Below are 13,646 nucleotides of genomic sequence, written 5' to 3' on the forward strand. Positions count from 1 at the left end.
AATTTTCTCGTCATAGGCCAACGAGCTAATATTTTTTCCCCAACATTAAATATCAACTATAATATTAATACGAAAATCCTTAAAGCCGTTTTTGGTATTTTGTGTTCACCCAGGTTCCTCCACGAACCGTACCTTGATGTTGATATAATTAACAAACAGGAAGAAAAAGAACTTGGGTACAGTTTCACTATCCAGCAGTAGAAATACAACAATACAAAAGTATGCTCGTAGAACGAAAATATTACAAATAATTTTTTTTAAAACGACACCTCCTTTATACAGCTAGAGCGATTGTTTTTCCACTTAATAGCTAATAAATGTTAGATTTAAAAAATCGGAACATTTTTACTGATAACGATTCTTAGCAAAGTGTTGCATGAGATTCCGACCCCTTTAATGATACTGACAAGAAATCCTTGCACCTTACTTGCCAGCACTATACTGTGGTGATAGCATCTTAAACAATGTGCAAACCTATCAGATCGAGAGAGTAGAACCAGTCACAAGTAGTGTCAGTTCAATAAGAATGTGACATAAAAGTGACATTTCTAGAAACATTTCATTTTATTATTGCAAAAATACCCGATACCCAAAATACTCAAGGTTTTATGAAGCTGATAACATTCGTGGCTCGTGTAAGTTAATCCCATTGCAGTCTTGTCTGTATTCGCTAAGAGGGTTTTATTTTGTCTTTTGTCTCTGCAGACATATCCTTTGCCTTGAGACACGAACACTGACGGCCCCACGCCACTAGAAGCGATCAAGGGCTAGCTGCCCCAGTCAAACGTGTTAATTTTACATTCCTTGAAAGGGCCCCTTGAGGTAGCCTCCAAGTAAACTAATCTGTGCATTGAAGCGTGCTATTAGATTCATAAACATGACTGATCTGTTTCAATCACTTTGTGCATTTTAAGAACTTTAATTGTGCTCAATGACTGCAACCACTATTTGCGTCAATTACTTCTTTCTTCAACTCAGACATTGTTGAAACGGCATTGAAGTAAGTTCAAATTATTTAAAATTCTTCTTGTTGTGTGTTTAATATGTGAATAGACGTAATCGAAATATAACTTTCTTTCTATTTGTATCTTGATACTAAAGACAGCTGTATCTCGATACTAAAGACAGCTTTCAAAGCTTATGAATTAGGAAGGCTGAAGTAAAACACACAAACAAAATACTCCTTAAACAAACAAAACAACAAATAAAGTTGGTGTAGGTCAGTCGTACACTACTCACACAAAAAGCCTACATAATGTGCCAAACAGCTACATTGTATTCACTCTCCAGTACATCTATTTGTTTTAAAACAGTTTTTATTTAATTGTATTTGAATGTAACTAAAAAATGTATATTTTCACAAGATAGTACTAACTGTGCTTTAAAAATACTTGAAAAATAACAAAAACGTGAAATTGATTTGGCCAGTTACAGTTAAAAAAGTTAGTTTGAAGAAAAAAACGATTCAAGAAGTGCTTTAAAAGTGAAATCGAATTAGGGCTAGCGTTTTTTTGTTGTTGTTGTTTTTTTTTGCTATTGAAATACAAACGTGAAAGACAGACAGTACAAAAACAAGGGGGCGGGTAGAGGACAGATAAAACAATATTTACAAGACTTCAACTTAAAACGTGTACATTGAATCTCCATGAAAATAACAACAACTCACTGGGGACCAGAATTCAAGCACAAGAACTCAACATTACAAAGAACTAGATCAGTACTTTAATAGGGTGGATAAGCATGAAGTACTTAAATGAATTAGGTATTAAGTACTTTTACAAATACATTAAGTACTATAACAAGTATAACATTACGTACTTTAACAAGACACTGAGTACCATAATTATAGATTTCAACGTAAATTTAATCTTTTATTCATGTAAACAAACAAAACGTACCGAAATCTATTTATTTACACACACACACACACAAAACGTATTGATTCTGTTCTAATCCTGGCTACGCTGACCCATTCTGTTCTAATCCTGGCTACGCTGACCCATTCTGTTCTAATCCTGGCCACGCTGATCCATTCTGTTCTAATCCTGGCCACGCTGACCCATTCTCGAATCCTACAACTGTGACAAAAGAATGCGGTCTGCGACCTCATTTGCCTTCCGCTGGACTGTACAGTACTTGAAGATCGCCAAATACGATCGAAAGACACCCAACTCGCCCTCTACCATCCACATTAGCCACATACCATTAGATCACCAAGTTCATGCACTTTAAAAAAAAAAAAAAGATAGACGTAGATCGGAATGACAGGAATGCAATAAAGAGCTTGTTGATTCCCACACATACGTTGGGACGTGTAGCAGGCCACAAGCCTGACAGTAGGCCTTTCACTGCATGGGCTGTTATCAATAACAAGCGGTATCGCTCTTCTGGGATACATTGCCGTTAAACGGATCTATATATCATTATTGTCTTTCTAGTGTCGCAGCTACTGTGAGATCATGTGACCTTGTGCTAATATGTAAATGACCTGTTAGTATAAGAATCACATAACACACTTTGCGGGCTAGTCTATAAGAAAACCGAAACTTTGATGTTTAGTGTGTGTATACATGTGTATTGCTGTCTGAACAAGAAAGCTTAGGGTCTCTCATGTCGTGGTTTCACTCTGGGACGATCTTGGGAAAAGGTTTGTTGCACTGTACTGGACTAGCTGGACATTTTGTTGTAAGAAATTTCTCAAGCGATTCTAATTCAGTTTTTTTTTAAACTTATTAGAGGGGGCTTGAAGAGAATACAAAGAATTGAGGTGTACAAAGTGTCAAAGATGATGTGGTATGAAACTCATTTGATTCAAGATGATGAGGTCTGACATTTATTGGCTCAAAGATGATGTGGTATGAAACTCATTTGATTCAAGATGATGAGGTCTGACATTTATTGGCTCAAAGGTGATGTGTCAAGCATGCGTGGCGTCCAATTAAAAAAAAACGGGGTGGGGACTCTAATTACAGTTAGTATAAAAACTAAAAAAAAAGTGTTAGATATTCGCCAATAATTTCTTAGGCGATAAGTGATGAAGTGGAGTTATCACCTTTAAATGACGATACTACCTCTAAAAACTGCGACATAACCATGCAGGGCCGGTCCTAGCCATTGCGGGGCCCTATGCGAAACTGATTGCGCGGGGCCTAGTCTGGGTGAGAATAAGGATAGTAAGTGAAAATTAAGATTTTGTATTAGAAACTAAATTCGGCTTTGCATTTTATTCATTCTTTTCTAAGTACAAAATTGCGATCAAGTTAACTTTACTTTACGAATCTTGCTACCTATGGCATATTTTTATGCCAGTGACTATAAAAGTAAATACGGTATTGGTTATGGGGAAAATTTGTCCGATCATTACATTTTATTACAAGAAAGCTGACATTGCCTTCTTTTTAACGCGCGTAGGAATGACGTTTTCCATAATGACACACACAAATGATAATTTTGTCTATTTTTCATGAGATTTTTATGAGTTTTCAGGAGATTTTAATTAGCGCAACAAATTTTTCGTATATAATTTGCAATTAATAATTACACAGAATTAGCGCGGGTCCTATGAAAGCGCGGGGCCCACTGCGACCGCATAGGTTGCAGTGGCCTAAGACCGGCCCTGTAACCATGATAAAATGACAATAATTTAAATATAGCGACATCGCCTTCCAATTGTGATCATGTCTTTCACATATGTTGACGTACTGATTAACTATTACCTATTACGGTACACCTACACGAACTTCTGTTCAATGGCCTTTTAATTATATTTTCTTTATCGAGTTGGACGCATTATGTCCACCTTCTTTGTCTTATTTTTTCCCACCCGATTTCCATGTAATTTAAGAGCTAAGCGTTAATTCCTTCAAACATATTCATTATACATGAAATTCTGCAGAGGTCTCTTTAATACATTGAAGCAGCGCTCACAGCGCTCCCCAAGTCCCCCAAGAACGGGGTGTCTACAGTCGTTCCACTAACTCCAGGAAGAACCTATTCTACGATAAAATAAACGTCTTCTAAAAGAATGAAGGGTTGGAATGTAGTAAAGATTAATTAGACACTCATACACACACATTTGTCCGAAAGAATGTGTATTTAAATGTTTCGCGCTACCTTTTTTTTTCGCAAATTTAACTCCATATTTAAAAAAAAAAAAAACATGCTAAAAGTTGACAGGGTAACTGCAAGATAGTTTTAATGTCTAAAAGTTGACAAGGTGACTGCAAGATAGTTTTAATGTCTAAAAGTTGACAAAGGTGACTGCAAGATAGTTTTAATGTCTAAAAGTTGACAAGGTGACTGCAAGATAGTTTTAAAGTCTAAAAGTTGACAAGGTGACTGCAAGATAGTTTTAATGTCTAAAAGTTGACAAGGTGACTGCAAGATAGTTTTAATGTCTAAAAGTTGACAAGGTGACTGCAAGATAGTTTTAATGTCTAAAAGTTGACAAGGTGACTGCAAGATAGTTTTAATGTCTAAAACTTGACAGGGTAACTGCAAGATAGTTTTAATGTCTAAAAGTTGACAAGGTGACTGCAAGATAGTTTTAATGTCTAAAAGTTGACTAGGTGACTGCAAGATAGTTTTAAAGTCTAAAAGTTGACAAGGTGACTGCAAGATAGTTTTAATGTCTAAAAACGCGAAATGAAACAAAGAAGACAGCGGAAACTCCACATTTACAATGTAAAAAAAAAGTCTTTCAACGTTTGACGAATGCTTCAGTGACTGAGCTAGTTAATCTAGTCAATTAGGAATCAGCTCTTTAGTCACCCACTAGATGACTGTAGCCCGTGAATCACAGGTATCGAACCAGGCAATAAAATATGTGACATTCTAGAGACATCTAGAGACATCAAAGTGTTCAGTGATAACCAAATGACGTCTCGAGTGACTTATGACGTACTATTGCGACGCACGACATGCAATAAAATTTTGAAATACAATCGTAACTGAAGCAATTAAACGATTTGATAACAGGGAAATAAGAATGTTTTAACTGTTTTAAATTTAAGGCTGACTGACTGACGAGACCACTTTTTTTTTAACTGCATGCATTTTTTACCATTTGTCACATATTAATAATAATAATAATAACAATAATAATAATAACATTTGCAGATGTATAATGTATATCTCACTGTCTGAGCGACATAAAGACTATGAATTAAAAACAGAAAACTTTGGACTCTTGGACACACCATATCGCACTTGAGTTCAAGCTACCGCATATAGTGTTGATGTGGTTGTCTATACAATCATGACAAAGTTCCATAAATCAATTGAAGGCCACTGTTTTTGTATGTATCAGTCAGAATATAATGTATACTTGTCTTTAGTATGATAACAGTTGACCCCATCAAACCTTTAGCTTGCTTTTGGTCAAAATTCAAATAAAATCCATCTAATCAAACATATATTCGGTTCCGTCAATAAAATAGTTTACAGAAAAACAAATCAGTAGCATCAAAACACAAACAACACTGTGACATGCGTACACAATGGTAAGAAGTTAATCCATTATTGTGTGTCATTAGCTCTAAAATGCTTCAAGCAGGTCGGCCTTAGACATAGGCAAACTAGGCTGCCGCATAGGGCCTCCAACGGTTGAGGGCCTAGTACAGAACTTTAAAAAGAAAAAAAAAGAAAGAAAAAATTGCGAGAATTCGGATCAGATCTCAAACTTCATAGAGCACTATGACTGCATGCTTGCTAGTCTAACTCTGCGATGTATGAATTACTGTTATTTGCCCTTTTTGATAGAGACGGGCATTTATTTTTTTAAAATAAATTGCGTAATTTTACTATTTCACTGTTTCTTTTCTTTTTATTTTATTTCATTTGGGGCCACCAAATTCACTTAACCTAAAGCCTCCAATAATCCAAGACCGGCCCTGATTCAAGGATGAATTGTGAAATAATTCTCCTGCATCAATTTATCTATCAAACCTTGTCTAGAGAGATAAAGTGCACACCTAAGTAATGTGCTATGCGCTAAGCCTTTTAAAACTATTGTCTACCAGAAAAATGTCTGAACTTTAAAATTATTTTTTTTTTGTAAGTGCCCATTTCTCTTTCTCACTTGCTAATCAGGGAAAACCCGAACATCGGATCAAACACAAGTCGTCTCTGCCAAGAGAGAAGGTCGACCAGTGGCAGGAGGGATTAGATCTCGATCTAGTAGCTATTGTTTTCTCACAATGTTTTATAGAAAGACTTCCTGTCCTGATTCATATTTCGAAACCTTTTTTTTTTATTCAATGATTATTGGCATGCTATGACTCAACCCTCACCACCGTCATGTGTTTGTAGATTTTGAGCATACGTCATTCAGCCCATCCTCTTGTTCGCATCTCTCTAGAAATCGCAGGTTTGAGTTGAAGATGATTTGATATTAACAGTACTAATTAATTCCACCACAGAGACACATTCCGCATGTCACAAGTCAGGACAAATGAGAAAGACAGAGCTTGCAGCTGGTTACCCCTACCCCGGACACTGTTACCAAAACAGAGAATCATGAAAACAGAGAATCATGAAAACAGAGAATCATGAAAACATAGTTTTGGAAGAAGAATTGCATAAAACGTGTCTCTCCACAAGAGAACATGCTGCCAGCAGATGTCTAATAACTACGTTCATTATTACATTAAGAATAATTTTAAATAAATATTTTTGTAACTTTCCAATACAAGAACAAACAAATGTTTAAATAAACCTCAACACACTCTTGCTTTGTCAGTCAGTACTGGCACTGAAATATAGAATCAAACCTCGACATTTGTGAGTCGCTTGGTCTTAGTACTGGATGTTCAAAATAACAGAGGGGAGTGGGGGGAAGAACAACTAAGTTATTTCAATTTGGTCACTCATTTAAATCTGAACAGGCCGACTTTCAGTGAGGTGCAGCTAATTATCGGGACCGAAAACTGTTCCCAGCATTCGAAGGCTTTGTGGCTTAAGTCTAATCTAGGTCATGTGACTGGTGTGTCAGGGGACAGTGCAGAGACGTAGGTAACACACGATTAGTCTTAAGACGGAACAACATAACTACCTACTGATACACGAACTTTAATTGATTTCAGTGGACAGACCAACACCTGGACAACAGAAAACAATTTGATATCTTTCCTTACGAATGCAAACACACTGCTATAACTTTTACGAATAAAAAAAAGGTCAAACATATTTTTATAGTAGGCCTATATTCTACGCCCTATCAAAAATATTCTTTGAGTGGGTGTTGTTTGTTTGAATTTGTTAGCTCATAAAGAAGGAATTAGTAGCTAAGATTTTTTTCCCGTACACGGGATGTGTTCAGTAAATGTAATGTGTCACTATGTAGGCCTATGTAATAGTTTGGAATTTAGAACAGCAAAAAAAAAATATGTGTAATAAACTGTTTAAAAGTAAATAAATTGAACTGTTTGTCCCTACATAGACCATCTATATATAACTACATCTTCAATTCTATTCGGACAGAGTCACAAAGTATGGATTGGTTATGACAGTCAGCTTCATTTGTTCTATGTCTGCTCAATGGATAAGATCTATGTTTAATTATGCACAGATTAATTCAAAAGGAATTCATTGTTTAAACCATGACATCTATACACAATTAAGAAGAACTATGCCTATAAATTAGGACATTTGGGAACTACAATAAAATGAATTGCATTTTTAGATCTAGATCTTTTATTTTTTTAATCTTTGCACGTGCTAATTACTAATTACTTCATTTCCAACAATCAACTAAACTTTTAGACTAAACTCTTAATCACTTCTAGATTGTGTGTAAATGGGACTGAGTAGATATACTAGATTTCTAGATCCAAATCAATATAGATCTAGAAAAATCTAGATGATATCTACTGATTCTAGATTTCTAGACCTAGTCTAGATCTATATACTAGATCTAATTATAGATATCTAGAATCCTAGATCTAGAGTCTAGAGAATAGATCTATAGACTCAAGATCTAGATCTAACTAAAGAATGCTTAACCGCAGCGCATTAAGAACAATGTAAGAAACAGCCACCCAACTCTCAGGAAGAAGGTCTATGCCTACTTAGAAGTGTTAAAACAACTTACCAGTTGTTGAAGTTATTCCGTTCTGACAGTGGACCCCCAACGTTGCCATCAACCACAGCAGTGGAGTGATAATGTCGCAGACGTTCCATCGAAGCGACTGGAGCATTTCCTTGTCAACCCCCGTTTATTAACTTTTGGGTATCCTTTGTTTGTGACGGACCACGGCCGTCCAAGTTTTAATCCGATTCATTTTCTACTTTCGACCAGGTATCCCTGCCTATGTCCACTTGTTCACATCGTTACTGCTATTCCATTACATTGAACACTTTCTTTCCCCCACACACAACATTAACCGTTCGACACCAGCCACACACGGCGAAATAGCACAACACACACGACACTGCCTTCGGAGACACTCGGCAGTGGGCTCGGCTACTTCCGTCGCCGAGGATTTCTGACGGGGTCATATAAGACATGAAACAAAGTAGGTCAAAACGTTTGGGCTTTTCCCGATGTTACTTCGGTAAACATACCAGGGCTTGCATTCTCACCATATGGATCTATTGTTACCTACTTACGGAAGCCGATACGATAGAGTGGGAGGGGTGAATGCGTAGGCCGCGATCGCGTACATGCGACACGTGAATATAGAATATCATAATTATGCTATGAACAATCATGGAAATCAAACAACACGCTTTCGCCATTGACTGTTCATAATTGAACGGTAAACTAGAGGAAATTAGTATTTTAAATAAAGGGAGATTTACGGCTATCAGGGGTCAATAGGTCAGCTACTGCATGCACATCTCAATAATGCATTAAGCGATAGCCTAATGTCGTGTTGCTGGCTGCAGGATCACTGCTAGCCTTGTGTGCAGGTTGACAGACGCTATGGATTCAGTTTCATGGACTGATACTGTTTTTATTGCCGATTAAACTTTGTCCTGGAGCTGGTATAATAGTAGCACGTATTTAAACATGTAGGCTTCTAGATCACATGACCTTTGAGTAATTTGTTGTTATACATTTTTCTCTGCAATATATTATGTGGATCTGGTTCTACTTTCCTACGAGACAGTAGAATTTAAATAGTAACTTGTTGACAGCATTATATACATGGACAGAAATCCTACTATACAGGTGGAATGGACTAAGAAGTTAAAATCTAGGGCCGTGAAAGGGTCGAGGAACAGAACTATGCACCGTGTGTGTGTGTGCGTGTTGTTTTTTTTTTGTGGGTGGAGGATTTAAAAAAAAAAAAAGACCTTACGAGGCATAGGCTACAATAACAAAAGAATATCACAAATAGGCCTACATATAGTTAATATATATTATCTAAAAAAAAAAACTATCCATGCATTTAAACCCAAAATACTTGTTTTCGAAGTAGGCCTAACCCTTTCCCAACCTTTTATGTATCTTAGATTTCTCAATTGTAAGAATAACTTTTGGCCTGTAACCCACTTTAAATATAGGCTTAATATTGCTTAAAATAGGCGAAATTAAAAGTAGACTAATTTTTTATCCTCCGCTCCACGCGACAATTTATAACCCATTCTTTTAAAAAATAAATAAATTGCGTAATTTTATTTTTTCACTTTTTTTGGGCCACCAAATTCACTTCATCTAGAGCCTCCAAAAATCCAAGGCAATTGAAGGAATTAATTACCTAACAATAATATGCAGGTTTTTTTTTTTTTTAAATTAGTTTTTGGAGAACATTTTTTTTTCGGGGCAACTTTCAAGCCTCCCTCATTCTAAATATCAGCTTTTTTCTATCTGTGGGGCTTGACGTTCTGAGGAGAGTTCCAAGTTTTGTGGTTGTTGTTTTTTCTAGTTACAAAAAGATCGGTCGTATTTGCATTGTAGTTAAAAATTCATATTTGAATATTGATTAAGGAAAACCGACATAATCCAAAATATTCCTATTAATCATACATATTAATATGTATCCTTAGAAAGTCCAAACTATTCTAAGGGTTTTGCTCGAGAATTTCTCCATAGTTCTGCTGCCCAAAACATTCGTGCTACATGAGGTGTTGCTTAACACAAAGAGAATTCAAATATGACCACGCCAAATGGAGACTTAGGTTACATGTTTCTGTATTATCACTCACATTTTAGAATTGTCCCTTCCTATTTTATTAGATCAGCATTTTTTTTTATAGGATGGATAGTGCGCAGACGCCAGGAGAATGCATTTGTTTGTGTAGCTAAGAGGGCAAGAAAACAAAGCGTCGGGGCTCCTGCCCGAACATCGCTTTGGCAGCTTGCAGCGCCCCCCTCAAACCTCTGTCAAGAACATACTATAAAATACATTTCTCATTGATAAACGTCTACCCTTTACAAAGTTTCTACATACTTTAAAATACAGCTCTGATTGATAAAAGTCTACTCTAGGCAGAGTTTCTACATTCTTTAAAATACATCTCTCATTGATAAAGTCTACTTTAGGCAGAGTTTCTACATTCTTTAAAATACATCTCTCACTGATAAAGTCTACTTTAGTTTTTGTCCGAATGATGAAGTAAAGTAAGAGTAAAGTGCCCCTTTCAGACCATAGGCTATTTAGAGCAGATGATGTTTGGGTCATCTGTTTCTTTGGCATACGGTGTCGTGTGCCCAGCACACAGACTAACAAAAGTCAGGTACCCGCTGGAGTTGGGGCGCCCTAAAAATCCAGAAATTAAAAATCTCAGTCTTCACCAAGATTCGAACCAAGGACCCCAGATTTGGAAGCCAAGCGCTTAACCACTCAGCCAGCGCGCTCCGTTGAATGATTAATTGTATGTAAAATGTGTAAAACAATATTAACAAAAATCTATAAAACACCATTTTAAAGCTCACTCCGACTCGATACATTTGAGTCAGCCATAAGTAGGCCTACCGAATAATAAAAATAAGCAAAATTCTTTTAAGGTGCAGTGACTCCATACAAGTTATACGCGGAATTCTCAGATACAATTTATTAGAACACTGTACAAGTATCATCTTTTATCTCATCTCTGCCTATGGTCCCGATTTGGTCATTGGCCACCAATCAGCTTCCTCCAGGCGTCTCGGTTCTAAATGAGTCTCTCCAACTGTCTCCACGTTTTGCCCACCTGCTTTCAAATCTCCGCGCCATGTTTTCCTGGGCCGTCCCCTTTTCCTCTTTCTTTGGGGGAAGTTTGGGAAGGGGGAGGTGTCCAGGTGAGGACTTGTATCATCATCATCATTGGCATCCTTCAGTCGTAGAATGACTATGGTTCATCTCAGAGCAAGTGAGATGAAAGCCTAGGCATTGTTTATGGTCGGAACGATGTCGCCCACACAGCAGTTTCCCCCTCTCCGCGCAGCTGATGTGACCAAAGGAACGGAGTATCCAATACAGTTTGGGATCAGTAGCGCCGCAGGATCTGCCAGGCTGTAGCACGGTGTGCCACAGTCTGCCTAAGGGTCACCAGCTCCTGATTTTTCCTCAGGATTGTCTCCTGAAGCCTTTCCAGTGTTTGGGTATAGCCGCAGGGCAGCGGAGGTTTGGATTCAGAGTTTTCCTTCTCTTAGATGGGTAGCCAACCAAGGCTAACGAGCCCCTCCTGCCGGAAGCTTACTGGTTTAGGCGCCAGTTGCTCGCCTTTGCCCCTTCTCCTGTCTGTGGTAACGGTTCCGCCAGGCTCAGTAACTGAGCCACACGTGAAGGCCAGGAGTTGGACTGGTTGTCAGAGGCTATTTGAGACGCATGCCATTGGAAGCACTTTGTAGGTAATGATGGGCTTAAGACCATTACCACTTCCGGCGTTAACAACCTTGCGGAACCGGACTTGTATACTACATAAGTATAACATGACGAAATGAAATCGTTTTCTCATTTAAATGAAGCAGTAGTTATTCTACAATTATTATTTATATCAAATGATCTTAGTAACAATTATTATGACTATGACTACAGATAAGTCAAAAAAAAAAAAAAGGATGCCCATAGATAGACTGTTTGAAATGTGCTAGTCTTGAGAACGACAGAACTGATGCATGCGGGGGTCTTGCTTTTTACGGCGACAGGGAACCCAGAGGAACACCGCCAGATGCTACAAGAGATTGATCTCATCCCGGAACCCTAGCCTGGAAGCTTACAAATAAAGGATTAGGGGAAGCAACATTTGTAAAAATTAGTTTTATAATGTAATGTAGATTATTTTCCTTGAATTTATTCCTAGTGCAGTATTTGTTAGTGTATCAAGAATATATCAAATCATTTTGAATACCGGTAGCATGCATTATCCACGAAAGGAGTACACAAAATCTATTTCGTTCAAGAAGGTCGAAATTCTAAAATTATCTACAGACAAAGCCTTACAAACGTTTTTCATTTTCAGCTCTTCTGACCCAAGTGCTTTCCCTTTGCAGACATAATAATGGAAATGACATTTACAAGACAACACGAAAATACTTCTAAGATACTTCGTTAAAATGTGAACTTTCTAGAAAACTAAACAGTAAAATGTTTCGTTTAGAAGTGGACCAACTAAAGTGTATAGTGATTATCTGTTATATAACACAAGACTATTTTTTAAAACTCGTGTGTAGACTCATTGTCAATGTTGTTTCTTATAGTACACACATTTTTAAATCTATTTTTTTTTTAATTATATTAATATATAAATGTAAACTTGTCTGAAAGTTGTATTTTCTCTCATAACCAGTGATGGGAAACAATTTTATAGGAAATTTTCTGCACAAGAGTGCTGAGGTAACCCAAATAAAGATTTTTTTAAAAAATTATATAGAATGTAGTTTTTTAAAAAATTATATAGAATGTAGTTCTAGAACATAGTTATATCGAGTATTTTTAAAAATGTTACAAATCAAATTAATTGTTATATACTGGACACACAAATTTTTATGCAAGACAATTTTTTTGCAATGGGAGAACTTTAAAAATGAAAACAGCTTTTCTTCTTTTTTGCACTTTGTCTAGCTTTATAGCTGGCCCAGGCAGTCTGAACATAACAGAATTTTTGCTTTCATGTTGTCTCGCTATTATAACTTGTCCAGGCAGTCTGAACATGTTAGAAGTCTGCTTTTATGGACACCACTCTCAAATAAGCAAAAAAAAAATTATTTCTGAATTTTTGTAAAGAAATGCTAAATTAGATTTGGCTAAAAACCTATACCAGCACTATTTTTTTTTTATGAGTTTAAATTGTTTCAGTAGCTCAATGTTCTTTACAATAAAAACAAAAATCATATTTTCATTTTAAGTATATTAGTTATTAAATAACTGCACAATAAGAACAACAGATATAATTCATATTTCAAATTTTATCTTTTTAAATTTTTTTTAATTTGTGAGAATTATATTTGAAAACTAAATATCTATGGGAAATCAGCATAACAAAAAGTGAAATGTCTAAGACTGAAAGACTCACAAAAACTAAGACTCACAAAAACTATCAACTTTATTGTGCACAAAGATTTTAAATTTTATTTTCTGTCTTCCTTTCCTATTAAAAACATTTTTTTTCTCCGAGATGCTTGTCATGTTTAATGTCCTTTATGTTTTAGAAAGAGCTTTGAATGTGTGGTAGAAAATAAATATCTCTAGAGACAATACAATTCTGAAATCAAAACTAAG

At 36.3% G+C, this 13,646-nt stretch overlaps 1 protein-coding gene across 2 annotated transcripts in view; it reads right to left on the reverse strand.

Annotated features, from left to right (window-relative positions):
• Nucleotides 1-8,424, reverse strand: part of LOC106060248 (muscle, skeletal receptor tyrosine protein kinase-like) — a 117,251-nt gene extending 108,827 nt beyond the window's left edge. Inside the window, exon 1 of one of the 2 annotated variants that reach the window (XM_013218062.2) lies at nt 8,090-8,424. In XM_013218062.2, coding sequence (XP_013073516.2) covers nt 8,090-8,195 — 106 coding nt within the window. In that variant the 5' untranslated portion in view covers nt 8,196-8,424. The remainder of the gene's footprint in view (nt 1-8,089) is intronic. The other variant, XM_013218053.2, reaches the window with a different exon arrangement.
• Nucleotides 8,425-13,646: the final 5,222 nt, after the last annotated feature.

This window comes from Biomphalaria glabrata, chromosome 5 (assembly GCF_947242115.1).
Source record: "Biomphalaria glabrata chromosome 5, xgBioGlab47.1, whole genome shotgun sequence".
Taxonomy (NCBI): domain Eukaryota; kingdom Metazoa; phylum Mollusca; class Gastropoda; family Planorbidae; genus Biomphalaria; species Biomphalaria glabrata.